Source organism: Dendrobates tinctorius, unplaced genomic scaffold (genome assembly GCF_039654945.1).
Source record: "Dendrobates tinctorius isolate UK_male_01 unplaced genomic scaffold, ASM3965494v1 ptg000010l, whole genome shotgun sequence".
Classification (NCBI taxonomy): domain Eukaryota; kingdom Metazoa; phylum Chordata; class Amphibia; order Anura; family Dendrobatidae; genus Dendrobates; species Dendrobates tinctorius.
Window position 1 is genome coordinate 17,064,669 of NW_027361678.1, and position 26,896 is coordinate 17,091,564.

General features: G+C 44.1%; 1 protein-coding gene across 2 annotated transcripts in view; it reads left to right on the forward strand.

Annotated features, from left to right (window-relative positions):
- Positions 1-26,673, forward strand: part of FLRT2 (fibronectin leucine rich transmembrane protein 2) — a 50,191-nt gene extending 23,518 nt beyond the window's left edge. For both annotated transcript variants that reach the window (XM_073587729.1, XM_073587738.1), the window contains exon 2: positions 24,053-26,673. In XM_073587729.1, coding sequence (XP_073443830.1) covers positions 24,385-26,379 — 1,995 coding nt within the window. In that variant the 5' untranslated portion in view covers positions 24,053-24,384 and the 3' untranslated portion in view covers positions 26,380-26,673. The remainder of the gene's footprint in view (positions 1-24,052) is intronic.
- The last annotated feature ends 223 nt before the right edge of the window (positions 26,674-26,896 follow it).

Genomic DNA, 26,896 nt, shown 5'->3' on the forward strand with positions numbered 1-26,896 from the left:
TGCCGGGGGGCTGTGCCGGCGGTCTGTGCACCCTGTGGGGGTCTGTACCGGCCTGCCGGGGGGCTGTGCCGGCCTGCCGGTGGTCTGTGCACCCTGTGGGGGTCTGTACCGGCCTGCCGGGGGGCTGTGCCGGCCTGCCGGGGGGCTGTGCTGATGTCCGGGGGTCTGTGCAAGCATCGTCCGATGGGACTACAAGTCCCATCTGGCGATGCCTGCTACCATGACAGTGATTGACACATTAGCCAATGATGGGACAGTAGTAGTCCCATCATCCGGCTAATGTGTTAAATGTTAAAAAAAAAAAAAAAAAAATACTACATACATACTACATGCATGCTACATACATACTACATGCTACATACATACTACATGCTACATACATACTACATATATACTACATGCATGCTACATACATACTACATACATACTACATACATACTACATGCTACATACATACCACATATATACTACATACATACTACATACAATACATTCATACAATACATACATAGACATACAGTACATATAACAGAGTAACATACTTACCAATACTTGTCACATTGTTCCCCGAAGCCATTGTCTTTTACGGAATAAATATTAACATAACAAACCACAAAAATACACACCCACGATCCGAAGCAGTCCACGAGTGTGTCCCACGACGATCTTGGGTAGAGAACTGCAGCATCAGCTGATGCTGCCGTTCTCTACGGGCTGCAGGAATCCAATGACGGAAGGTAGGTATCCTTCCGCACTGTATTCCTCCGCCACTTAAAAAAAAAAAAGTCCCTAGTCTCACTTTATGCCATTGCTGCGTGGGAAATTCCCACACAGCAATGGCATAAAGTGAGACTAGGGACTTTTTTTTTTTTTAAGTGGCGGAGGAATACAGTGCGGAAGGATACCTACCTTCCGTCATTGGATTCCTGCAGCCCGTAGAGAACGGCAGCATCAGCTGATGCTGCAGTTCTCTACCCAAGATCGTCGTGGGACACACTCGTGGACTGCTTCGGATCGTGGGTGAGTATTTTTGTGGTTTGTTATGTTAATATTTATTCCGGAAAAGACAATGGCTTCGGGGAACAATGTGACAAGTATTGGTAAGTATGTTACTCTATGTTATATGTACTGTATGTCTATGTATGTATTGTATGAATGTATTGTATGTATGTAGTATATATGTGGTATGTATGTAGCATGTAGTATGTATGTAGTATGTATGTAGCATGCATGTAGCATGCATGTAGTATATATGTAGTATGTATGTGGTATGTATGTAGCATGTAGTATGTATGTAGCATGCATGTAGTATGTATGTAGTATGTATGTAGCATGCATGTAGTATATATGTAGTATGTATGTAGCATGTAGTATATAGCATGCATGTAGTATATATGTAGTATGTATGTAGCATGTAGTATGTATGTAGCATGCATGTAGTATATATGTAGTATGTATGTAGCATGTAGTATGTATGTAGCATGCATGTAGTATATATGTAGTATGTATGTAGCATGTAGTATGTATGTAGCATGCATGTAGTATATATGTAGTATGTATGTAGCATGCATGTAGTATATATGTAGTATGTAGCATGTAGTATGTATGTAGCATGCATGTAGTATGTATGTGGTATGTATGTAGCATGTAGTATGTATGTAGCATGCATGTAGTATATATGTGTTATGTATGTAGCATGCATGTAGTATGTATGTAGTATGAATGTGGTATGTATGTAGCATGCATGTAGTATGTATGTAGTATATATGTGGTATGTATGTAGCATGTAGTATGTATGTAGCATGCAGTATGTATGTAGCATGCATGTAGTATGTATGTAGTATATATGTAGTATGTATGTTGCATGTAGTATTTATGTAGTATGAATGTAGCATGTATGTAGTATGTAGTATGAATGTAGCATGTATGTAGTATGCATGTTGTATGTATGTAGCATGTAATTTATTTATTTATTTTTTTTTTTTACATTCAACACATTAGCCGGATGATGGGACTACTACTGTCCCATCATTGACACATTAGCCAATCACTGTCATGGTAGCAGGCATCGCCCGATGGGACTTGTAGTCCCATCGGACGATGCCTGCACAGACCCCCGAAGCCTGCACAGACCACCGGCAGGCCGGCACAGCCCCCCGACAGGCCGGCACAGCCCCCCGGAGCCTGCACAGCCCACCGGCAGGCCGGCACAGCCCCCCGGCAGGCCGGCACAGCCCCCCGGAGCCTGCACAGCCCCCCGGCAGGCCGGCACAGCCCACCGGAGCCTGCACAGACCACCGGCAGGCCAGCACAGCCCCCCAGCAGGCCGGCACAGACCACCGGAGCCTGCACAGACCCCCTGGCAGGCCGGCACAGCCCCCCGAAAGGCCCGTACAGACCCCAGAGAGGCTGTACAAGGCAAAAACAGGGTTTTTCTTATTCCGATACCGGAAGTCCCATAGACTTGAATGGGACTTCCGGTATCGGAATCGGCGATACCGATACTTTTTTTAAAGATCGGCCGATCCATTCCGATCCGATACTTTGAAGTATCGGATGGTATCGCTCAACTCTACTCAGCAGTTGTTTTTGCATTGGAACTCTGCCATGCAGGCCATTTTTGCCCAGTCTCTTTCTTATGGTGGAGTCATGAATACTGACCTTAGCTGAGGCAAGTGAGGCCTGCAGTTCTTTGGATCCTGTCGTGGAGTTATTTGCGATCTCTTGGATGAGACATCGCTGCGTTCTTGGGGTAACTTTGGTCAGATTGCCACTCTTGGTAAGGTTCGCCAGTTTTCCATTTTTTGCCATATGTGGATAATGGCTCTCACTGTTGTTCATTGGAGTCCCAAAGCGTTAGAAATGGCTTTATAACCTTTTCCAGTCTGATATCTCAGTTACTTTGTTTCTCATTTGTTCCAGAATTTCTTTGGATTGCGGCATGATGTCTAGCCTTTGAGTATCTTTTGGTCTACTTCACTTTGCCAGGCAGGTACTTTTTAAGTGATTTCTTGATTGAGAACAGGTGTAGCAGTAATGAGGTCTGGGTTTGGCTAGGAAATGTGAACTCACCTTCCCAAAGATGTGATAAACCACAGTTAATTTATGTTTTTAGGGGCAGGGGGCAATCAGTTTCTCACACAGGGCTCTGTAGGTTTGGATTTATTTTTCCCCTTAATAATAGACATTTATAAACAGCATTTTGTGTTATTTGTGTAATCTTTGTCTAAAATTTACATTTGTTTGGTGATCTGAAATGTTTACAGTAATTGTGACAAACATGCAAAAGAATAGGAAGTCAGGAATGGGGGGGCAAACACTTTTTTCACACAACTGTATATACTGTAGTTTAGAGTGTGTGTGTGTAATCTATCTCTGAATACCTATGTTTGTGTATACACTTTATATATATTTATTGATGTGTGCGTGTACAATGTATATCGTGTATACATTGTATATACAGTATGTACAGTTGTGTCCAAAAGTATTGACACCCCTGCAATTCTGTCAGATAATACTCAGTTTCTTCCTGAAAAAATTTGTGTTTGCAATCAATTTGGTATTATTATCTTCATTTAATGTGTCTTAAATGAAAAAAACACAAAAAGAATTGTCCTAAAGCCAAATTGGATATAATTCCACACCAAACATAAAAAAAGAGGGTGGACAAAAGTATTGGCACTGTTCGAAAAATCATGTGATGCTTCTCTAATTTGTGTAATTAACAGCACCTGTAACTTACCTGTGCCACCTAACAGGTGTTGGCAATAACTAAATCACACTTGCAGCCAGTTGACATGGATTAAAGTTGACTCAACCTCTGTCCTGTGTTCTTGTGTGTACCACATTGAGCATGGAGAAAAGAAAGAAGAACAAAGAACTGTCTGAGGACTTGAGAAACCAAATTGTGAGGAAGCATGATCAATCTCAAGGCTACAAGTCCATCTCCAAAGACCTGAATGTTCCTGTGTCTACCGTGCGCAGTGTCATCAAGAAGTTTAAAGCCCATGGCACTGTGGCTAACCTCCCTAGATGTGGACGGAAAAGAAAAATTGAAAAGAGATTTCAACGCAAGATTGTGCGGATGTTGGATAAAGAACCTTGACTAACATCCAAACAAGTTCAAGCTGCCCTGCAGTCTGAGGGTACAACAGTGTCAACCCGTACTATCTGTCGGCGTCTGAATGAAAAGGGACTGTATGGTAGGAGACCCAGGAAGACCCCACTTCTTACCCCGAGACATAAAAAAAAGCCAGGCTGGAGTTTGCCAAAACTTACCTGAAAAAGCCTAAAACGTTTTGGAAGAATGTTCTCTGGTCAGATGAGACAAAAGTAGAGCAATTTGGGCAAAGGCATCAACATAGAATTTACAGGAGAAAAAAAGGCATTCAAAGAAAAAACACGGTCCCTACAGTCAAACGTGGCTGAGGTTCCCTGATGCTTTGGGGTTGCTTTGCTGCCTCTGGCACTGGACTGCTTGACCGTGTGCATGGCACTATGAAGTCTGAAGACTACCAACAAATTTTGCAGCATAATGTAGGGCCCAGTGTGAGAAAGCTGGGTCTCCCTCAGAGGTCATGGGTCTTCCAGCAGGACAATGACGCAAAACACACTTCAAAAAGCACTAGAAAATGGTTTGAGAGAAAGCACTGGAGACTTCTAAGGTGGCCAGCAATGAATCCAGACCTGAATCCCATAGAACACCTGTGGAGAGATCTAAAAATGGCAGTTTGGAGAAGGCACCCTTTAAATATCAGGGACCTGGAGCAGTTTGCCAAAGAAGAATGGTCTAAAATTCCAGCAGAGCATTGTAAGAAACTCATTGATGGTTACCGGAAGCAGTTGGTCGCAGTTATTTTGGCTAAAGGTTGTGCAACCAAGTATTAGGCTGAGGGTGCCAATACTTTTGTCTGGCCCATTTTTGGAGTTTTGTGTGAAATGATCAATGTTTTGCTTTTTGCTTCATTCTCTTTTGTGTTTTTTTCATTTAAGACAAATTTAAATGAATATAATAATACCAAAGAAATTGTGTTTGCAATCATTTTCAGGAAGAAACTGAGCATTATCTGACAGAATTGCAGGGGTGTCAATACTTTTGTCCACAACTGTATGTGTATATATTCTGTTTGCCTATACTGTAGATATGTGTATAATGTGTATACATTGTATATACACGTGCTTCTCACAAAATTAGAATATCATCAAAAAGTTAATTTATTTCAGTTCTTCAATACAAAAAGTGAAACTCATATATTATATAGAGTCATTACAGAGTGATCTATTTCATGTGTTTATTTCTGTTAATGTTGATGATCATGGCTTACAGCCAATGAAAACCCAAAGGTCATTATCTCAGTAAATTAGAATACTTTATAACACCAGCTTGAAAAATGATTTTAAGATCCGAGGAAGATGAGACACCAGACCCAACAATGCAGATGAGCTGAAGGCTGCTATCAAAGCAACCTGGGCTTCCATAACACCTCAGCAGTGCCACAGGCTGATCGCCTCCATGCCACGCCGCATTGATGAAGTAATTGATGCCAAAGGAGCCCCGACCAAGTATTGAGTGCATTTACTGAACATACATTTCAGTAGGCCAACATTTCGGATTTTAAAATCATTTTTCAAGCCGGTGTTATAAAGTGTTCTAATTTACTGAGATAATGACTTTTGGGTTTTCATAATCATCAACATTAACAGAAATAAACATGTGAGATAGATCACTCTGTCTGTAATGACTCTATATAATATAAGAGTGTCACTTTTTGTATTGAAGAACTGAAATAAATTCACTTTTTGTTGATATTCTAATTTTGTGAGACGCACCTGTATGTATGTGTATATATTCTGTTTATGTGTATGTTCTGTGTATAGGTGTGAGTGTATAGTATGTGTATACATTGTATATATGTGTGTTTATATATATTCTGTTTACATGTGAATACTCTGTATATTCTATAAATTTAATAGATTTTATCAGAAATTTCTGCAACAAATCTGCCAGGTGTGAACTTCCTCTGAGTTCCCCACTCATCATCCACAGACTCTGGGCATATCCCCCATTGTGAATGTGTCATTACCAGAGATGAGCAAATTGATTTGATACCAATTGAATTTGAGTTGAATTTGATGAATTTCGCTGACCCCAGCAAACTCAAACCATTTGTGATTTGAGTCGCCAAAAAATGCCTGCAAACTTTTTTACACATTGCAGAAGACGGGATCAGTCACAGAAGGCCGAAGTGACTTCAGGGCTTCCCGCCCGCGCGTCCCCATAATGCCTTGCATTTTTTATATCACAAGGTCTGGCTTAGTCAATCAGGAGGGGCTATCAGAGCCTGTATAAAAGCTGAGGCAGGAAATGCAGCATCCACCATTGTCCACTGAATCTGGACAGTGAGAGGGCATGACAGCTCCACAGTAGAGGTAGGATGAGGTGAGAAAGCCATAAAGCATTGGTCAAATACTCTAAACAGTTGTGTTGTATAACAGCAGCAGTGAAGAAGATGAGAGTAGTAGTCTGTGAATAATACAGGTATTCAGTTGGCAGGGAGAGATAGGAGAGATGCCAGCAGCAGCGCCAGTGGGACTGACCAGTGATGTGGTGGAGCTGCATCTGTCCTTTTGCATGCCAATGACCATTTTTTCAAATTAATTTTTAATGCGCTAGAAAGCGCCATCCAGATAGCACAATGGTGTTTACAGAAAAAAGCAATGCCACAACAAAACAGCACTGATACAGGTGCTGGCTTTTTGGTTGTGCACCTACCTTGCTCGTGTCATTTTTAGGAAGAAGGTTAAATATTGTAAAAAAAAAATAGAATGAAAATGTTTAGAAAATGCAGTCCTAATTGGATACAGTTCTACAGTCTTCGTTGACCCCAGAGGGTCACACGTCTTTTTAGCTTTGCAGAATTGCGCTTCACAACAAATCAATTTGCTGCTGCTCAAATTTGGGGGAAAATGTAGTCAAACCTGGCAAAATCGTGTTTGAAAAGACTCGATAATCTCTAGTCATTAGCGGTTTGTATCGCGATCGGTTGTGGCTCCGGGGTCTCTGCTCGGATTCCTAGAAGCTCTAGAAGGAGTAGGATTTCCCTCCTTGTTATTATGAGGATAGTAACACTGCAGAGCGGCAGATCTACGGACGCTTACAATTCGGCGAGGATTGGCGAGCGCAGCGCGATATAATTACGTGCTGGAGTCTATCACATTAATATCTGATCTGCAGATACTGGCAGTGACAGCTCTGTGAATACTGAGAACCTGCAGCTCCGATTGTCCCGGTAATCCTGCTAAATCTTCCTCAGACAAACGCCTGTCAGTTCCCATTGTCAGACGCTGCGCTGCGGGTCATAGCCGGCGGCCATATCTGCTAATTAATCAAGGTGTGGACTCCTGTGCAGCCGCCTCACATTCCACCAGGAAGCTCAGCACACGAGCTGTCTATGGGCAGCGCCGATTACACTGCGTGCAGAATTATTAGGCAAGTTGTGTTTGAGAGGATTCTTTTTATTATTGAACACCAACTATGTTCTCAATCAACCCAAAAGACTCATAGATATCAAAGCTTAATATTTTTGGAAGTTGGAGTGGTTTTTTTTTTAGATTTAGCTATCTTAGGAGGATATCTGTTTGTTCAGGTAACTATTACTGTGCAGAATTATTAAGCAACGTAATAAAAACCAAATATATACCCATCTCACTTGTTTATTTTCACCAGGTAAACCAATATAACAACACAAAATTTAGAAATAAACATTTCTGATATTCAAAAACAAAACAAAACAAAAAATCAGTGACCAATATAGCCACCTTTCTTTACGATGACACTCAAAAGTCTTCCATCCATAGATTCTGTCAGTTGTTTGATCTGTTTACGATCAACATTGCGTGCAGCAGTCACCACAGCCTCCCAGACAATGTTCCGAGAGGTGTACTGTTTTCCCTCCCTGTAGATCTCACATTTTATGAGGGACCACAGGTTCTGTATGGGATTCAGATCAGGTGAACAAGGGGGCCATGTCATTATTTTTTCTTCTTTTAGACCTTTACCGGCCAGCCACGCTGTGGAGTATTTGGATGCATGTGATGGAGCATTGTCCTGCATGAAAATTATGTTTTTCTTGAACGATACCGACTTCTTCCTGTAGCATTGCTTGAAGAAGGTGTCTTCCAGGAACTGCCAGTAGGTCTGGGAGTTGAGCTTCACTCCATCGTCAACCCGAAAAGGTCCCACAAGTTCATCTTTGATGATACTAGCCCATACCAATATCCCACCTCCACCTTGCTGAGTCAGAGTGGAGCTCTCTGCCCTTTACTGATCCAGCCTCGGGCCCATCCATCTGGCCCATCAAGAGTCACTCTCATTTCATTAGTCCATAAAACCTTAGAAAAATCAGTCTTAAGATATTTCTTGGCCCAGTCTTGACGTTTTATCTTATGTTTCTTGTTGAAAGGTGGTCATTTTTTAGCCTTCCTTACCTTGGCCTTGTCCCTGAGTATGGCACACCTTGTGCTTTTTGATACTCCAGTAACATTGCAGCTCTGAAATATGGCAAAACTGGTGGCAAATGGCATCTTAGCAGCTTCACGCTTGATTTTCCTCAATTCATGGACAGTTATTTTGCGCCTTTTTTTATCAACACGCTTCTTGCAACCCTGTTGGCTATTTGCCATGAAACGCTTGATTGTTCAGTGATGACGCTTCAAAAGTTTGGCAATTTCAAGACTGCTGCATCCCTCTGCAAGACATCTCACAATTTTTGACTTTTCAGAGTCCGTCAAATCTTTCTTCAGACCCATTTTGCCAAAGGAAAGGAAGTTGCCTAATAATATGCACACTTTATATAGGGTTTTGATGTCATTAGACCACACCCCTCCTCATTACAGAGATGCAAATCACCTGATTTACATAATTGGCAGTTGGCTTTCAAGCCTATACAGCTTGCAGTAGGACAACATGTATAAAAACGGATGATGTGATCAAAATACTAATTTGCCTAATAATTCTGCACACAGTGTATATGCGTACTGTCTCTTTAAATACCCACTTCCCCAAATATTTGTCTGGTGGGTGAAATACATAAATTTATTTTTTTAAATATTTTATAATTGATGCAAATCTTTTTGATAATTGGATCAGATCACAATATTGTAGACGCTGTAATGACCGCCGTGTGCGCCAGTTCTCAGCCAGGGGTCCGCCATCCAGCTAAGCGATGTAATATGTGAGCGTGTTCTATAAGAATGTGCAGAAATTCTACCGGTAACAGAATATTCCGGGTGACATGACGGCAGAACAGGTTTGAGAACGGGTTTCTCCATCCCAGGGACAAGCCCACAACTACTGACCGCGGTCTGAGCCTGGGAACTCTGCTGACACCTGCTGGTGATGGGTGGAATCACAGCAGCTAGGAAAAAAATCTGGCAAGTGGCAGCTCTTAAGATTTATAATCTGTGATGTGGAGGAGAGAGCGCCCTCTAGCTGTGCTCAAATATGTCTAGATTATGGAGAAACCCCACAGGAAATATCTGTGTCCATGTGTCCGCTCTATTCTAGTTCCTGCACATTCTTTTGCTGTATCCCTGGAGGAAGAATTTTCCCTCATTTATGACATAGGCAACCCCTGGTAACTTTATAAATACTTTGCTTTACCAATCTAAAATAACATCATAAAATGTACTCTAGTCACATCCAGAGCTGCAATCACAATCCTGCTGTTATCAGAGATCAGTACATTGTGAGAGATCAGAGGACAGTTACATGGGCACTTTATACTAGCTAAGCTTGCCAAGTCATAGAATGTTATAGAAGGAGCAGCAGAATTGTGAATGCTGCTCTGGATGTAGCTATAAAGTGGTTAAAGACTATTTCTGACCACTGCTATCTAATGTCATGGATAGTTGTCGGGGCTGTTGGTGGAGATGACCTGTCAGTATTCTGCTCTGTTTGGATAGTGGACTCTGGCATAGACAGGGTTAACCCTGTGTGTGACCTTGTGGCTGCAGCCAGAGATTCCACAGGGATACAGTTTCATCCCAAATATTCTGCGTTACGTCAGATGTGAGTTTATATATCACCCCGAGAGAGGCCGAGCCTTAGATACACTTGTATGATGGGATATATTATGGGATACATATATTAGGGCAGATATTATGGGATACTTATATTAGGGCAGATATTATGGGATACTTATATTAGGGCAGATATTATGGGATACATATATTAGGGCAGATATTATGGGATACTTATATTAGGGCAGATATTATGGGATACTTATATTAGGGCAGATATTATGGGATACTTATATTAGGGCAAATATTATGGGATACATATATTAGGGCAGATATTATGGGATACTTATATTAGGGCAGATATTATGGGATACATATATTAGGGCAGATATTATGGGATACATATATTAGGGCAGATATTATGGGATACATATATTAGGGCAGATATTATGGGATACATATATTAGGGCAGATATTATGGGATACTTATATTAGGGCAAATATTATGGGATACATATATTAGGGCAGATATTATGGGATACTTATATTAGGGCAAATATTATGGGATACTTATATTAGGGCAGATATTATGGGATACTTATATTAGGGCAGATATTATGGGATACATATATTAGGGCAGATATTATGGGATACTTATATTAGGGCAGATATTATGGGATACTTATATTAGGGCAAATATTATGGGATACATATATTAGGGCAGATATTATGGGATACTTATATTAGGGCAGATATTATGGGATACATATATTAGGGCAGATATTATGGGATACTTATATTAGGGCAGATATTATGGGATACTTATATTAGGGCAGATATTATGGGATACATATATTAGGGCAGATATTATGGGATACATATATTAGGGCAGATATTATGGGATACTTATATTAGGGCAGATATTATGGGATACTTATATTAGGGCAGATATTATGGGATACTTATATTAGGGCAGATATTATGGGATACATATATTAGGGCAGATATTATGGGATACATATATTAGGGCAGATATTATGGGATACATATATTAGGGCAGATATTATGGGATACATATATTAGGGCAGATATTATGGGATACATATATTAGGGCAGATATTATGGGATACATATATTAGGGCAGATATTATGGGATACTTATATTAGGGCAAATATTATGGGATACATATATTAGGGCAGATATTATGGGATACATATATTAGGGCAGATATTATGGGATACTTATATTAGGGCAGATATTATGGGATACATATATTAGGGCAGATATTATGGGATACATATATTAGGGCAGATATTATGGGATACATATATTAGGGCAGATATTATGGGATACATATATTAGGGCAGATATTATGGGATACATATATTAGGGCAGATATTATGGGATACTTATATTAGGGCAGATATTATGGGATACATATATTAGGGCAGATATTATGGGATACATATATTAGGGCACATATTATGGGATACATATATTAGGGCAGATATTATGGGATACATATATTAGGGCAGATATTATGGGATACTTATATTAGGGCAGATATTATGGGATACATATATTAGGGCAGATATTATGGGATACATATATTAGGGCACATATTATGGGATACATATATTAGGGCAGATATTATGGGATACATATATTAGGGCAGATATTATGGGATACATATATTAGGGCAGATATTATGGGATACATATATTAGGGCAGATATTATGGGATACATATATTAGGGCAGATATTATGGGATACATATATTAGGGCAGATATTATGGGATACTTATATTAGGGCAGATATTATGGGATACTATATTTGGACCGTTCTCGCCCTCTCCGCCGGTGTTCCCCTACAATGTCAGAAAGCCCTTGTGATAGCCCAATTGTCATTCCGCATTCAGCGCCGGAGCCATAAAACCCTTATTGCATTTGTCTGTGCAGTTGCTGCGAGCGCTCGGCGGTGCTTACAGACAATTCTGATTTTCTTAGCTGAGCTCTTAATGACCTCTGTTTATTAAGCAGGGATGGAATTTGCTTCCAAATGTAGATTGGGAGGGAGAACGAGGAGCTTTATGAGCGTGTAAGCAAAACCGCAAGCGCTCGCCTAATAGGCCTCCGCCATTCACCTTCTCCGGGTGGAAGCGCTACGGTTACCGCGGTCTGGGCACCGAACCTGACACCGGGCTGTAGGGACGCGCCCTTGTCAGCAGATTCACGGCGTATGGCAGAGTCTCTGGGCTGCTACTGCTAAAGGGACAGTGCAGAACAGACCCCACATGGCGCCAGGAGTCGGTACAGTGTATCTGCTTCATTCTCTCATTGAGCCTGCTGATCCGCTGTCGCACGTTTAATCCGTTTGTTAAAATCTTGAGTGTAACTGGCCTCTTATACTGCAAGTTACAGGGGAAACATATGAAAGTAGAAAAACAATTCCCAACATTTTTGTTGCTCTCGCATTTCCTGGTATTTGGGAAAAATGATGCAACACATGATAACACCTGATATTTCGGGGCAGGTTTGGACTCCTCATTCTCCATTGTACCCGCACTGGTTTTCGGAGGTCGTGTTCACATGTTGGGAGGGGTCAGTAATACAACCATAGGGGATGCAGAGGTGAGTCTGAGGGGCTAAGAAGACCCTTTAGTCACAGCAGGACTATACCTGTCACCTGACTCTTTGCGGGGTCCTGGACCCTCACGTTGCACCTGTGCATGGGACTCGTCAGGTGAATCTTGCTGGTCCTGAAGTGTCAGGTAAATCTGGATTTGCAGCCTGAGCTCCCTGCCCCCACCCCGGCTATTAAGGGCTTTAGTGGGGTGTAGCCGGCCTTGCACGCTTTACCTGCCTCTGGATTATGTGTTCTTCAGGCCGATGATGGAACTGTCGTCTGTGTCGTCTCTGTATCCACACGTTACTGGGACTATTTTTAATATCTAATAATCAGCCCCCAAACTGAGAAACTTTCATTAAATCCTTTATTCGTCCTGCTGAAAATTGTGATAACCAATAAAACCGCCATATTGTGCAGGATCCGCCCAGGTGTACATTCACATTGACGATTCCCGGGTCTGGGTGGTACTTCCAACAAATTAGTAAAATGACTCTTGTAAAGGAAGTTTCATGTTCACCATCCTAATGTCCGAATCCTCTCCTTATTCTTGTAGCATTAGCTTTTTGTGGCCACTAGGGGCAGCGTTCCTTAGGAAATCACACCTGAAATATTGAGGGCTACTGGGGTGCAACAAGTGACCATAGGAGCACACAATAAGACTAGGACCACCTCTGGTTACACAGCTCTTTGCTCTGTGTCTTCCTCATCCTTTCAAAAAACTTTGAATAAATCAACAAAACGAGCAAAAGTAAGAAATTTTGTAATACCGTATATCCTTTCAGCAACATCCGCTTTAGGCTATGTGCACACGCTGCGGATCTGCAGCAGTTCTGCAGACAGTGTACAGTACAATGTAAGTCTATGTGATTTACATTCTGCTGTGCACATGCTGCAGATTTTTAACTGCGGAAAAGCTGCGGTTTTGAATCCGCAGAAAGAATTGACATGTCACTTCTTTTCTGCGGATTCTGCTGCGGTTTACCATCTCCATTGTAGTGGGGATAAACCGCAGGCCAAGCCGCAGGTAAACCGCAGGTCATTTTACCTTCAGTTTTACCTGCGGTTCCGCAGATACAAATCCGCAGACCAATCCACAGCGTGTGCACATTGCCTTATGCTCCACTTATGAGCCACTTGTCCCTCCCTCTGGACTCCTCATTCACAAAGCAAAAGAGGCAGCCAACTCACTGAGGGCTCAGATTACAGTTGCCCATTGAAGTCTGTAGAGAGCGGATTAAGAAAGGAAAGTGGAGTGAGAGAGACACAAAGATGGTGCTGCTTTCCACTAAATATTTTTTCAACACAATTCTCCATTCACAGCTACACTGCTGAGTACTGCTATATAATGTCATCCTGCCTTTTTTAGCATTTAATTTCATCTCAGAGATGGATTAAGAGCTACACTACTCGGTACTGCTATATAGTTTACTCCTTGTTGCTGCTTTTAGCAAGTGTTTTATCATTCCAGAGCTGGATTCACAACTGTACTGCTCAGTACTGCTGTATAATGTGCCCCATACTGTTTCTTTTGTATTTTATTACACCCCAGATCTGGATTCATAGCTAGACTGCTCAATATTGCAGTATAATGTCCTCCATACTGTTTGTTTAAGCACTAAGCACCAAAGTAAGCCCAGATTTATTTTAGCATTTTATTACACCCCTGAGCTGGATTCACAGCTATACTGCTCAGTACTGGTTTATAATATCCTCTATACTGTTTCTTTTAGCGTTTTATTACACCACAAATCTGGATTCACAGCTTCACTGCTCATTACTGCTGTATAGTCTATTCCTTGCTGCTGCTTTTAGTAATTGTTTTAGCTCATTCCAGAGGTGGATTCACAGCTACACTGTTCCGTACTGCTGTATAATGTCCTTCATACTGTTTCTTTTAGCATTTTATTACACCTCAGCTCTGGATTCATAGTTATGCTGCTCAGTATTGCAGTATAGTGTCCTCCTTGCTGCTGCTTTTAGTACTTTCTTTCACAACCGGAGCTGGAACATAAGTACACTGCTCAGTATTTATTTTATTTTAATTTTACTTGTTAAGCATCAATATATTCAGAAAACATTACAGTCTAAATTCCCTGTCAGCATGTCTTTGGGTTTTCCTACCAGGACTTTACTAAGCTTGATTAATCCTGATAACGTGCCAGCCATAACTAGCGGATAGATATATCGCTGCTGCGGTGGCGTCATGCTTTCAGCCCACAATGTCATTTTTTCTGCAATTTGGGATATTTTTGTTTCTTTCGTCTGTTCTTTTTGCAGACAAATGAAGTGAAGCCGGTTTTCACCGGGGACATTTCCATGTAATTGTAATCATCACCGCGCTCCGCCACGTGATTGGATGGTGTGAGATGTAATAACATGTTGCTGCAGACGATCGCTATTAACTTGTCAAATGCTGCAAACAATTTGCAGCCTTTACTAAATGATGACAATGGCGTCAGCTGCGCCATTCTCTCTCTGTGTACCCCCCATCCCGTAACCAGCGATGACGTGGTTAAGCTGATGCACTGGGCCGCAGGAGCAGCTGCTCTATGGCATCCTGGACCCTATTGAGATTCAATTCACATGACAAGGAGAAGATTCGAAAACAAGACGGCGCGATCAGACACGAAGCACAGCGAGTGAAGAGGGATAAACTGCGACTGTCACAATTGAGTTAGGGCCATAATCCAGTTAGAGGATCTTTTTATGCAAACTCACGTCATCCACAGTAATTGGAGCCAAGCTGTCCTCTCACAGCCAGCATACAGCGTATAGCAGAGCCGACTGTGTCACATGCAGCAGAGCTTGGCAGACTTACAGTAGCTGATCTGATCAGACACAGCAAAGCAGAAGATGTTATATGTAGCAGAGCTGGGGATGCTGTATGTAGCAGAGATGAGGAAGCTATACGTGGCAGAACTGAATGCCAAGTGCAGCAGAGCTGAGGATGCTATATGTGGCAGAGCTGGGGATGCTATACATGGCAGAACTGAGGATGCTGTACGTGGCAGAACTGAATGCCAAGTGCAGCAGAGCTGAGGATGCTATGTGTAGAAGAGCTGAGGATGCTGTATATAGCAGAGCTGAGGATGCTATATGTAGCAGAACTGAATGCCAAGTGCAGCAGACCTGAGGATGCACTATGTAGCAGAGCTGAGAATGCTCTATGTAGCAGAGCTGAGAATGCTCTATGTAGCAGAGCTGGGGATGCTGTATGTAGCAGAGCTGGGGATGCTGTATGTAGCAGAGCTGGGGATGCTGTATGTAGCAGAGCTGGGGATGCTGTATGTAGCAGAGCTGAGGATGCTGTCTGTAGAAGAGCTGAGGATTCTGTCTGTAGCAGAGCTGAGGATGCTGTATGTAGCAGAGCTGCGGATTCTATATGTAGCAAAGCTGAGAATGCTATATGTAGCAGAGCTGAGGATGCCATATGTAGCAGAGCTAAGGATGCTATATGTAGCAGAGCTGAGGATGCTATATGTAGCAGAGCTAAGGATGCTATATATAGAAGAGCTGAGGATGCTGTATATAGCAGAGCTGAGGATGCTATATGTAGCAGAACTGAATGCCAAGTGCAGCAGACCTGAGGATGCACTATGTAGCAGAGCTGAGAATGCTCTATGTAGCAGAGCTGAGAATGCTCTATGTAGCAGAGCTGAGAATGCTATATGTAGCAGAGCTGGGGATGCTGTATGTAGCAGAGCTGGGGATGCTGTATGTAGCAGAGCTGAGGATGCTGTATGTAGAAGTGCTGAGGATGCTACATGTAGCAAAGCTGAGCGTGATATATGTAGCAGAGCTGAGGATGCTGTATATAGCAGTGTTGAGGATGCTGTATGTAGCAGTGTTGAGGATGCTATATGTAGGAGAGCTGAGGATGCTGTATATAGCAGTGTTGAGGATGCTGTATGTAGCAGTGTTGAGGATGCTGTATGTAGCAGAGCTGAGGATGCTGTATGTAGAAGAGCTGAGGATGCTATATGTAGTAGAGCTGAGGATGCTGTATGTAGCAGAGCTCAGGATGTATGTAGCAGAGCTGAGGATGCTGTATGTAGCAGAGCTGAGGATGCTGTATGTAGCAGAGCTGAGGATGCTGTATGTAGAAGAGCTGAGGATGCTATATGTAGTAGAGCTGAGGATGCTGTATGTAGCAGAGCTCAGGATGCTGTATGTAGCAGAGCTGAGGATGCTGTATGTAGCAGAGCTGAGGATGCTGTATGTAGCAGAGCTGAGGATGCTGTATGTAGCAGAGCTGAGGATGCTATGTGTAGCAGACTTGAGGATGCTATATGTAGCAGAGTTGAGGATGCTAAGTGTAGCAGAACTGAGGATGTTGTATGTAGCAGAGCTAAGGATGCTGTATGTGGCAGAGCTGAGGATACTGTATGTAGCAGAACTGAGGTTGCTATGTGTAGCAGAGCTGAGGATGCTATGTGTAGCAGAGCTGAGGATGTCAGATGTAGGAGAGTTGAGGATACTAAGTGTAGCAGAACTGAGGATGCTGTGTGTAGCAGAGCTAAGGATGCTGTATGTGGCAGAGCTGAGGATGCTGTATGTGGCAGAGCTGAGGATGTCAGATGTAGCAGAGCTGAGGATGCTGTATGTAGCTCTATCTTAGGTAGGCAGGGTGCAGAAGTGGTTCTAAATGTAGCAGAGCTGAGTTTTACATCAACAATGTTGCTGTGTTTGTCACATAGAGCAGAACTTTAGATCTGAGTTTGTCATTTGTATTACCTTCCCTGATCTCACTCTGATTGCAGCATTTTGTGTGATTTTACTCTCAGACAGCGATTCAGCACTGCTACATGAGTAACTCACTACACCCGGGATGCCGGCCTTGTGATGGCGTGAACGTCTTCATTTCTCTCAGGCTGATAATGGCAGTGAATATTAATCTGCCGCGGTAATGGCTCTGGGATTGATCCGGCTCCTGGTATAATACGTTCAGCTCCGACACAGACAGCAATTTGCAGATTAGAGATGGAGGACGAGAAATAAAATGAGTGACGGATGTGGGGGGCGATGATCCCGCGCCACGACGAGAGGACATACAACATAGAGTGGGATTCATTGTAACTTATGATATCAGAGAAATACAGGGACCCTGTACAGCCCTGGCCACAGCACTGGGGGCCCCATTATAATTATCAGCTGCCATCTTGACTTTTTTTTTTCGGACGACATATCCACAAATTACAAACACATTGGAAAACCATAACAAATAATTCAGATTTTAACTCAGAATCCTGGAAATCTCCACCGGGGAGAAGCATCTAGGCGCCTGGGGACGGGGGAAGCCATGGTGGAGCCATAAGTCTGGGTGGGCCCTGTTCACACAGCATCCTCATATGTGTGTGCAGCAGAGGAACAGCAAAGGGCGCCACCTACTGGCAACAATAGAAGTAAAAATGTCACAGAAGAAAAGCATGACATTCACAGGTCTTCAAAGGATTTCTTGTCACACCATGACGATGATCACTTGTCCATTGGAAAGCTCATTGATATAAGATCTGGCGGTCCGACACCTGGCACCCCAACAATCGGCTGATATGTGCAATGCTCTGTGGAAGTTCTGCAGCTCTGCTCAAAGTCGTCACATTTGGTGGGCACCGCAGTCAACAACAGTTTATTGGTGGAGGCGCCATGTGTAAGACCAACACCTATCTCACACTGATGACCTATGGATAGGTGAGCAATACAGTTACTCTTCATCCCTCATCCTCTCCAGAACTCTTCATCCCGTCTCCTATTTCTCTCTAGGATTTTTCATCCCCTTCTCTTTCCCCTCTCCAGGACTCTTTATATCCTCCTTCTTTCCGGGACTATATCCCCTTCTCCTCCTCCTGTTTGGGACTATTCATCCCCTTCTCCTCCTCCCAAGGTCTCTTCGTCGCCTTCTCCTCTTCAGGACTTTTCATCCCTTTCTCCTCCTCCTCCTCCTCCTCCTCTCCAGTATACTTTATCTTCTCCTTCTCCTCTTTGGGATTTTTCATCCCCTTCTCCTCCTCCTCCTCCTCCTCCTCCTCCTCCTCGGGATTTTTCATCTCCTTCTCTTCCTCCTCTCCAGGACTCTTAATCCCTTTCTCCTCCTCCTCTCCTGGACTCTTCATCCTCTTCTCCTCTTCCTCCTCTCCAGGACTCTTCATCCCCTTCTCCTCCCCCTCATCTTTGGGACTCTTCATCCCCTTCTCCTCCCCCTCATCTTTGGGACTATTCATCCCCTTCTCCTCCTCCCAAGGACTCTTCGTCGCCTTCTCCTCTCCAGAACTCTTCATCCCCTTCTCCTCCTCCTCCTCCTCTCCAGTATACTTTATCTTCTCCTTCTCCTCTTTGGGATTTTTCATCCCCTTCTCCTCCTCCTCCTCCTCCTCCTCCTCTTTGGGATTTTTCATCTCCTTCTCTTCCTCCTCTCCAGGACTCTTAATCCCTTTCTCCTCCTCCTCTCCTGGACTCTTCATCCTCTTCTCCTCTTCCTCCTCTCCAGGACTCTTCATCCCCTTCTCCTCCCCCTCATCTTTGGGACTCTTCATCCCCCTTCTCCTCTTCCTCTCCAGTAATCTTAATCCCCTTTTCCTCCTCTCCAGGACTCTTCATCCTCTTCTCCCCATCCTCTCCAGGACTCTTTATCTTCTCCCACTCCTGTTTTGGAGTTTTCATCCCCTTCTCCTCTTCCTCCTCCTCTCCAGGACTTTTCATACTCTTCGACTCCTCTCCAGGAATCTTCATCCCCTTCTCCTCCTCCTCTCCAGGACTCTTCATCCCCTTCTCCTCCCCCTCATCTTTGGGATTCTTCATCACCCTTCTCTTCCTCCTCTCCAGTAATCTTAATCCCCTTTTCCTCCTCTCCAGGACTCTTCATCCTCTTCTCCTCCTCCTCTTTGGGACTTTTCACCACCTTCTCCTCCTCCAGTACTTTTCATCCCTCCCCCTCCCTCCTCTTTGGGAATCTTCATCCATTTCTCCTCCTCCTCTTTGGGACTCTTCATCACCTTCTCTTCCTCCTCTCCAGGACTCTTCGTCCCCTTCTCCTCCTCTTCTCTCCAGGACTATTCATTTCCTTCTCCTCTTCCTCCTCTTCAGGACTCTTCACCCCCTTCTCCTCTTTCTCCCCTCCAGGACTCTTCACCCCCTTCTCCTCTTTCTCCCCTCCAGGACTCTTCACCCCCTTCTCCTCTTTCTCATCTCCAGGACTCTTCATTCCCTTCTCCTCTTTCTCCTCTCCAGGACTCTTCATCCCCTTCTCCTCTACTCCAGAGCTCTTCATCCCCTTCTCCTCCTCTTCCTCATCCTTTTTAGGACTCTTCTTCCCCTTCTACTCCTTTTCTCCAGGACTCTTCATCCCCTCCTCCTCTTCCCTGGGACCTTTCGGCCTCTTGTAACATCTCCTTCTGTACCTGCGCCTGCACTTGCACGTCTTGTCGTCAGCTATTTTATCTCCACATGAGTATTAGATGGGAGCAGAGACGTTTGGGTCTGTGGGGTGTCCTGTGAGCCTCTCGCCTCCTCTTTCTTCGCAGATGACCGCATTAAGATGCTCATGTTTTTGGTGACACTGGGAATATGGGTTACTCATGTCCCCCTCTGGCGTTCTGTGAAATCACTGGGAAATGTGTCTGAATTATTTATTTGTGCAGATTTTCTGCGAGTATGGATCTGTCATCAGCAGGCGCTGGATGCCAGGGGGCGGTGCGACAGTCAGCAGATGTCGCATACTCCTGATTAGTAGGACGTCGTTCACACGGGAACATAACACATCATGTACAGTTGTGGCCAAAAGTATTCACACCCCTGCAATTCTGTCAGATAATACTCAGTTTCTTCCTGAAAATTATTGCAAACACAAATTCTTTGGTATTATTATCTTCATTTAATTTGTCTGAAATGAAAAAACACAAAAAGAATTGTCCTAAAGCCAAATTGGATATAATTCCACACCAAACATAAAAAAGAGGGTGGACAAAAGTATTGGCACTGTTCGAAAAATCATGTGATGCTTCTCTAATTTGTGTAATTAACAGCACCTGTAACTTACCTGTGGCACCTAACAGGTGTTGGCAATAACTAAATCACACTTGCAGCCAGTTGACATGGATTAAAGTTGACTCAACCTCTGTCCTGTGTCCTTGTGTGTACCACATTGAGCATGGAGAAAAGAAAGAAGACAAAAGAACTGTCTGAGGACTTGAGAAACCAAATTGTGAGGAAGCATGAGCAATCTCAAGGCTACAAGTCCATCTCCAAAGACCTGAATGTTCCTGTGTCTACCGTGCGCAGTGTCATCAAGAAGTTTAAAGCCCATGGCACTGTGGCTAACCTCCCTAGATGTGGACGGAAAAGAAAAATTGACAAAGAGATTTCAACGCAAGATTGTGCGGATGTTGGATAAAGAACCTCGACTAACCTCCAAACAAGATCAAGCTGCCCTGCAGTCCGAGGGTACAACAGTGTCAACCCGTACTATCCGTCGGCGTCTGAATGAAAAGGGACTGTATGGTAGGAGACCCAGGAAGACCCCACTTCTTACCCCGAGACATAAAAAATCCAGGCTGGAGTTTGCCAAAACTTACCTGAAAATGCCTAAAACGTATTGGAAGAATGTTCTCTGGTCAGATGAGACAAAAGTAGAGCTTTTTGGGCAAAGGCATCAACATAGAGTTTACAGGAGAAAAAAAGAGGCATTCAAAGAAAAGAACACGGTCCCTACAGTCAAACATGGCGGAGGTTCCCTGATGTTCTGGGGTTGCTTTGCTGCCTCTGGCACTGGGCTGCTTGACTGTGTGCATGGCATTATGAAGTCAGAAGACTACCAACAAATTTTGCAGCATAATGTAGGGCCCAGTGTGAGAAAGCTGGGTCTCCCTCAGAGGTCATGGGTCTTCCAGCAGGACAATGACCCAAAACACACTTCAAAAAGCACTAGAAAATGGTTTGAGAGAAAGCACTGGAGACTTCTAAGGTGGCCAGCAATGAATCCAGACCTGAATCCCATAGAACACCTGTGGAGAGATCTAAAAATGGCAGTTTGGAGAAGGCACCCTTCAAATATCAGGGACCTGGAGCAGTTTGCCAAAGAAGAATGGTCTAAAATTCCAGCAGAGCATTGTAAGAAACTCATTGATGGTTACCGGAAGCAGTTGGTCGCAGTTATTTTGGCTAAAGGTTGTGCAACCAAGTATTAGGCTGAGGGTGCCAATACTTTTGTCCTGCCCATTTTTGGAGTTTTGTGTGAAATGATCAATGTTTTGCTTTTTGCTTCATTCTCTTTTGTGTTTTTTCATTTAAGACAAATTAAATGAAGATAATAATACCAAAGAAATTGTGTTTGCAATCATTTTCAGGAAGAAACTGAGTATTATCTGACAGAATTGCAGGGGTGTCAATAATTTTGGCCACAACTGTACACAAGGTGCAGAAGTGAACCCGAGCCCCATGGCCCAGAACCCATCTCTGGCTACTTTCACACTTGCTTTTTTTTACAGCGCGTTTTTCCCACAAAGAAACGCATTAAAAAAACGCATACAAACGCATACAAATGCTGCGTTTTTTTCAAGCATTTTTATGAGCATGCATGAAAAAAACGCAGTGTTTTTATGCGTTTTAGTGCGTTTTCACCGCGTTTGCGTTTTTTTCCAACATTAGGTGGCCCCTCACACTAACCCAAACCATGACTTTACTAACCCTAACCCTGACCCTAACCCTTAACCAAACCATACCCTAACCCTGATCCTAACCCTAACCTTGACCCTAACCCTAACCCTTAACCAAACCATACTAACCCTAACCCTTAACCAAACCCTACTAACCCTAAACCCTAGCTAACCCTAACCCTAAACCCCCTTAACTAACCCTAACTCTAACCCAAACCCCTAAATTCCATTGGTTAAAAAAAAAACGCATGTGCAAAAAAACGCATACATAAGCATGCCAATGTGCACATATGCGCACCCATAGACTTATAATGGGTGTCTTGCCGTAAAAAAACGCATTGCGCGTGCATGCGTTTTTTTGAGGCAAGTCGGACGCCCAAAAAATGCAACAGGATGCATTTTGTGCGCCCGAGCGCATACCGCAAAAAAACGCATGCGCGGAAAAACGCATACAAACGCATGTGTATGCGCACATAAGCGCATCCCATGCAAAATATAGGGGGAAAAAATGCATGCGTTTTTTAGCACTAAAATCCAGCGCAAAAAAAACGCAAGTGTGAAACCAGCCTCAGACGCCCGAAACAGACCCCCTGGCACAGACCACATGGCTTGGACTCCCTGACCCAGATACCATGGCCCAGTCTTCCCCGGTTCAGAACCCCTGACCCAGACCCTCCTGCCTGGACCCCATGGCCCAGAACCCAGCTCAGACTATAGGGGATGAAATTAGTAAAGGTTTTAATCTGGTTGGAAACCCATAATTGAACATAACCCAGTATCCGCCACCTCCTGTCATCACTGAATTTCCTCCTGAGACGTCTCCAACGTTTCTTGTGTAGAACAATCCGTAGATCTATCTGTACCTGCAACGTCCACCGCAACCGAGGGCAAAGAACTAACGCCAAAGACTGCAAATCCGGCAGGAAAACCGACCACAACCATCGCCATAGTCAACGGCTCTAATGATACTTCTTAAAGGGCCAGAAACCTGGAGATTGTAAAAGATCCTCAAAGTTATAAGAGGCTGATATCAGTCACATATGATGTAATGTCTGGGGGTTATATCAGTACTGGAGCATAATAAGAGGCTTATATCAGTCACATATGATGTAATGTCTGGAGGCTATATCAGTACTGGAGCGTTATAAGAGGCTGATATCAGTCACATATAGTGTAATGTCTGGAGGTTATATCAGTACTGGAGCATAATAAGAGGCTTATATCAGTCACATATGATGTAATGTTTGGAGGTTATATCAGTACTGGAGCGTTATAAGAGGCTGATATCAGTCACATATGATGTAATGTCTGGGGGTTATATCAGTCCTGGAGCATAATAAGAGGCTTATATCAGTCACATATGATGTAATGTTTGGAGGTTATATCAGTACTGGAGCGTAATAAGAGGCTTATATCAGTCACATATGATGTAATGTCTGGGGGTTATATCAGTACTGGAGTGTTGTAAGAGGCACTTATGTCGGTCACATATGACATAATATCTGTGGGTTATATCAGCACTAAAGCGTTATAAGAGGCTGATATCAGTCTTATATGATGTAATGTCTGGGGTTAGATCAGTAATGGCTGATAGCATGGCGTAATAGATAATCAGGACTTGTTAGGGCAGGTCTGCTGTTTGGGGTGGGGTGGTAGTCTGGTGGTCTCTATTTGTGGTTCCTCTGCACAGTGACTCGTGTATAATGCTGGATCTGATGATTTCCGGTCACTCACACTTTTTTCTCTTTCCTGCAGGTCCGGCTGTTGGAGATTGGAGCAGATCTTCCATAGAGCGAGAACCCTCCACTGAGAAGAGGCCTACGTCCGACCTTCAGGACAAGAACCGTGCCAAAATTCTGCCCAGAGTCACCAGCGTCCTTCTGGAAAGGAAAGGTCGTTCCCCGGTGATCCCTGAGTGCAGTATCGATGGCCGGCGGTGGAGGCTGTGGAGGATCGCTGCACCTCTAACCAGTGGGAGTGCTCTTCTTGCCCAGCGGACAGACACAAGCACATTAAATGCGTAGATTTGCACTCCTTTTTTGCTTTTGCACCTCTAGTTTTAGCCTTTTATTTTCTCTGAACCAGAGATGGGCCTGCGGACAGTACTCTGGCCCATGGACTGGGTGTCGTTTTTGAAGTCGTGGATTGTCTTTGCACTTGGGCTTTCCATGCAGATCGCTGTGTCCAGGACCTGCCCCACCGTGTGCCGCTGCGACCGGAACTTTGTGTACTGTAATGAGCGGAGTTTGACCTCAGTGCCTCTTGGGATTCCGGAGGGTGTAACAGTTCTCTACCTCCACAATAACCAAATTAACAATGCTGGATTCCCCGCAGAACTGCACAACGTCCAGTCAGTGCACACCGTCTATCTGTACGGCAACCAACTGGATGAGTTCCCCATGAACCTTCCCAAGAATGTCAAAGTTCTCCACCTTCAGGAGAACAACATCCAGACCATCTCCAGGGTGGCGCTCGCTCAGCTGTTAAAACTGGAAGAGCTGCATCTAGATGACAACTCCATCTCTACAGTTGGGGTGGAGGATGGAGCCTTCCGGGAAGCAATCAGCCTAAAACTGCTCTTCCTCTCCAAGAACCACCTGAGCAGCGTTCCTGTTGGACTTCCATTTGGTCTCCAGGAGTTAAGGTTGGATGAGAACCGTATTGCCCGCATTTCCGAACAAGCCTTCCAAAACCTGACCAGCCTAGAACGGCTCATCCTAGATGGCAATCTCCTCACCAACAAGGGCATTGCTGATGGCACATTCAGCTACTTACCCAAACTGAAAGAGTTCTCCATGGTACGTAATTCCCTCACCAGTCCTCCCACCGATCTCCAGGGCACCTACTTGGTAAAGTTGAACCTGCAGGACAACCAAATCAACTACATCCCCGTGTCAGCATTTGCCAAACTGCACAAGCTCGAGAGATTGGATATATCCAACAATCGACTCCAATTATTGGTCAAGGGCGTCTTCGATAACTTGACGAATCTGAAACAGTTGACTGCGAGGAACAATCCCTGGTATTGTGACTGCAGTATCCGATGGGTGACCGAATGGCTCAAATCACTTCCAGCTGCTATTAATGTTCGTGCGTTCATGTGCCAGGGGCCGGAGCATTTCCGGGGGATGGCAGTAAGGGAGCTCAATGTCAATCTCCTCTCTTGCCCAACCACCACTCCCGGATTACTTCCTGTTACCCAACCTCCCCCGACTGTGGCTCTGACCACTGTCCCCACAACTATGTTCATCACTACGCCCACCACAACACCTACCGTCCCAACACCGACCCCTACGCCAGAACCCACTACTGTGCCTGAGCCGGAGATCGTGGTGGTCGAGAAGGTTACACCACCTCTCCGAGAACGTCTCCTGCTCTCCATCACTTTTGTAAATGACACGAGCGTGCAGGTCAGCTGGTTGTCCTTCATTAGCGTGGTGTCCTACAAGCTGACGTGGGTGAAAATGGGGCACAGCCTGGTAGAGGGGGTTGTGCATGAGCGCATAGTCAGCGGGGAAAAGCAACACTTGAGTTTATTAAATCTAGAACCCAAGTCCATGTACCGGATTTGTCTGGTTCCCTTGGACGCCTTTAATAACTACCGAGCCAGTGAAGAGACTGTCTGCACTGAGGCCACCACCAAAGCTTCCCTGCTCAAAAATGGGAGCAACAGCCCCTCCAGCCACGAGCAGACTACACCGAGCATAGGCTCTCCATTTCTGCTGGCCGGGCTCATTGGGGGGGCAGTCATTATTGTACTTGTAGTCCTCCTCAGCATCTTCTGCTGGCATATGCACAAAAAGGGTCGCTACACATCTCAGAAATGGAAATACAACCGCGGGCGCCGGAAAGATGACTACTGCGAGGCGGGAACCAAGAAGGACAACTCAATCTTGGAGATGACTGAAACCAGCTTCCAGATAGTCTCCTTAAACAATGACCAGCTCCTTAAAGGAGGTTTCAGACTGCAGCCCATTTACGCCCCAAATGGGGGCATCACTTACACAGACTGCCACATCCCTAACAACCTGCGGTACTGCAACAACAGCAGCGTTCCAGATCTGGAGCATTGTCACACGTGATGGCGTGACGCCCAGGGGCTCCGGCACGGATCAGACTGAGCAGACTTTGCAGCGCAGAGTGGATTGCCGGCCCACAAACCCATTTACATTTGATAAATGTTAGCGAGATGCGTTTGTGCATCGCGATTCTCTGTAATTTATACGGTGTACTATATAATGGAATTTAAAACAAAAAAGTGCTATCTTTTCTATTTCCAGGTCACTGCAAACAGTTTTGTAACTCTTTGCTTTTTAAATCTTTAAAATTGCTGAAGTACTGTACAGGGTTGTACAATAAGAACCCGTTTGCCATGATTCCCGCAGGATTGTGTCTGGATTTGTTACCGCGGTTGCAGCTCATGAGCGCGGGGTACACAGGAGGGCTGACTCCACATCTCTGTGCAATGCGGAGCGACTGGGCTGATCTAACACAATGCTGAATTATTCTCAAGTCACATCCAGAGCTGCACTCACGATTCCTCTTGGTTCATATGTGGTGGCAGAATTTTATATCGCCCCGATGTCTGCTGCTTTGTAC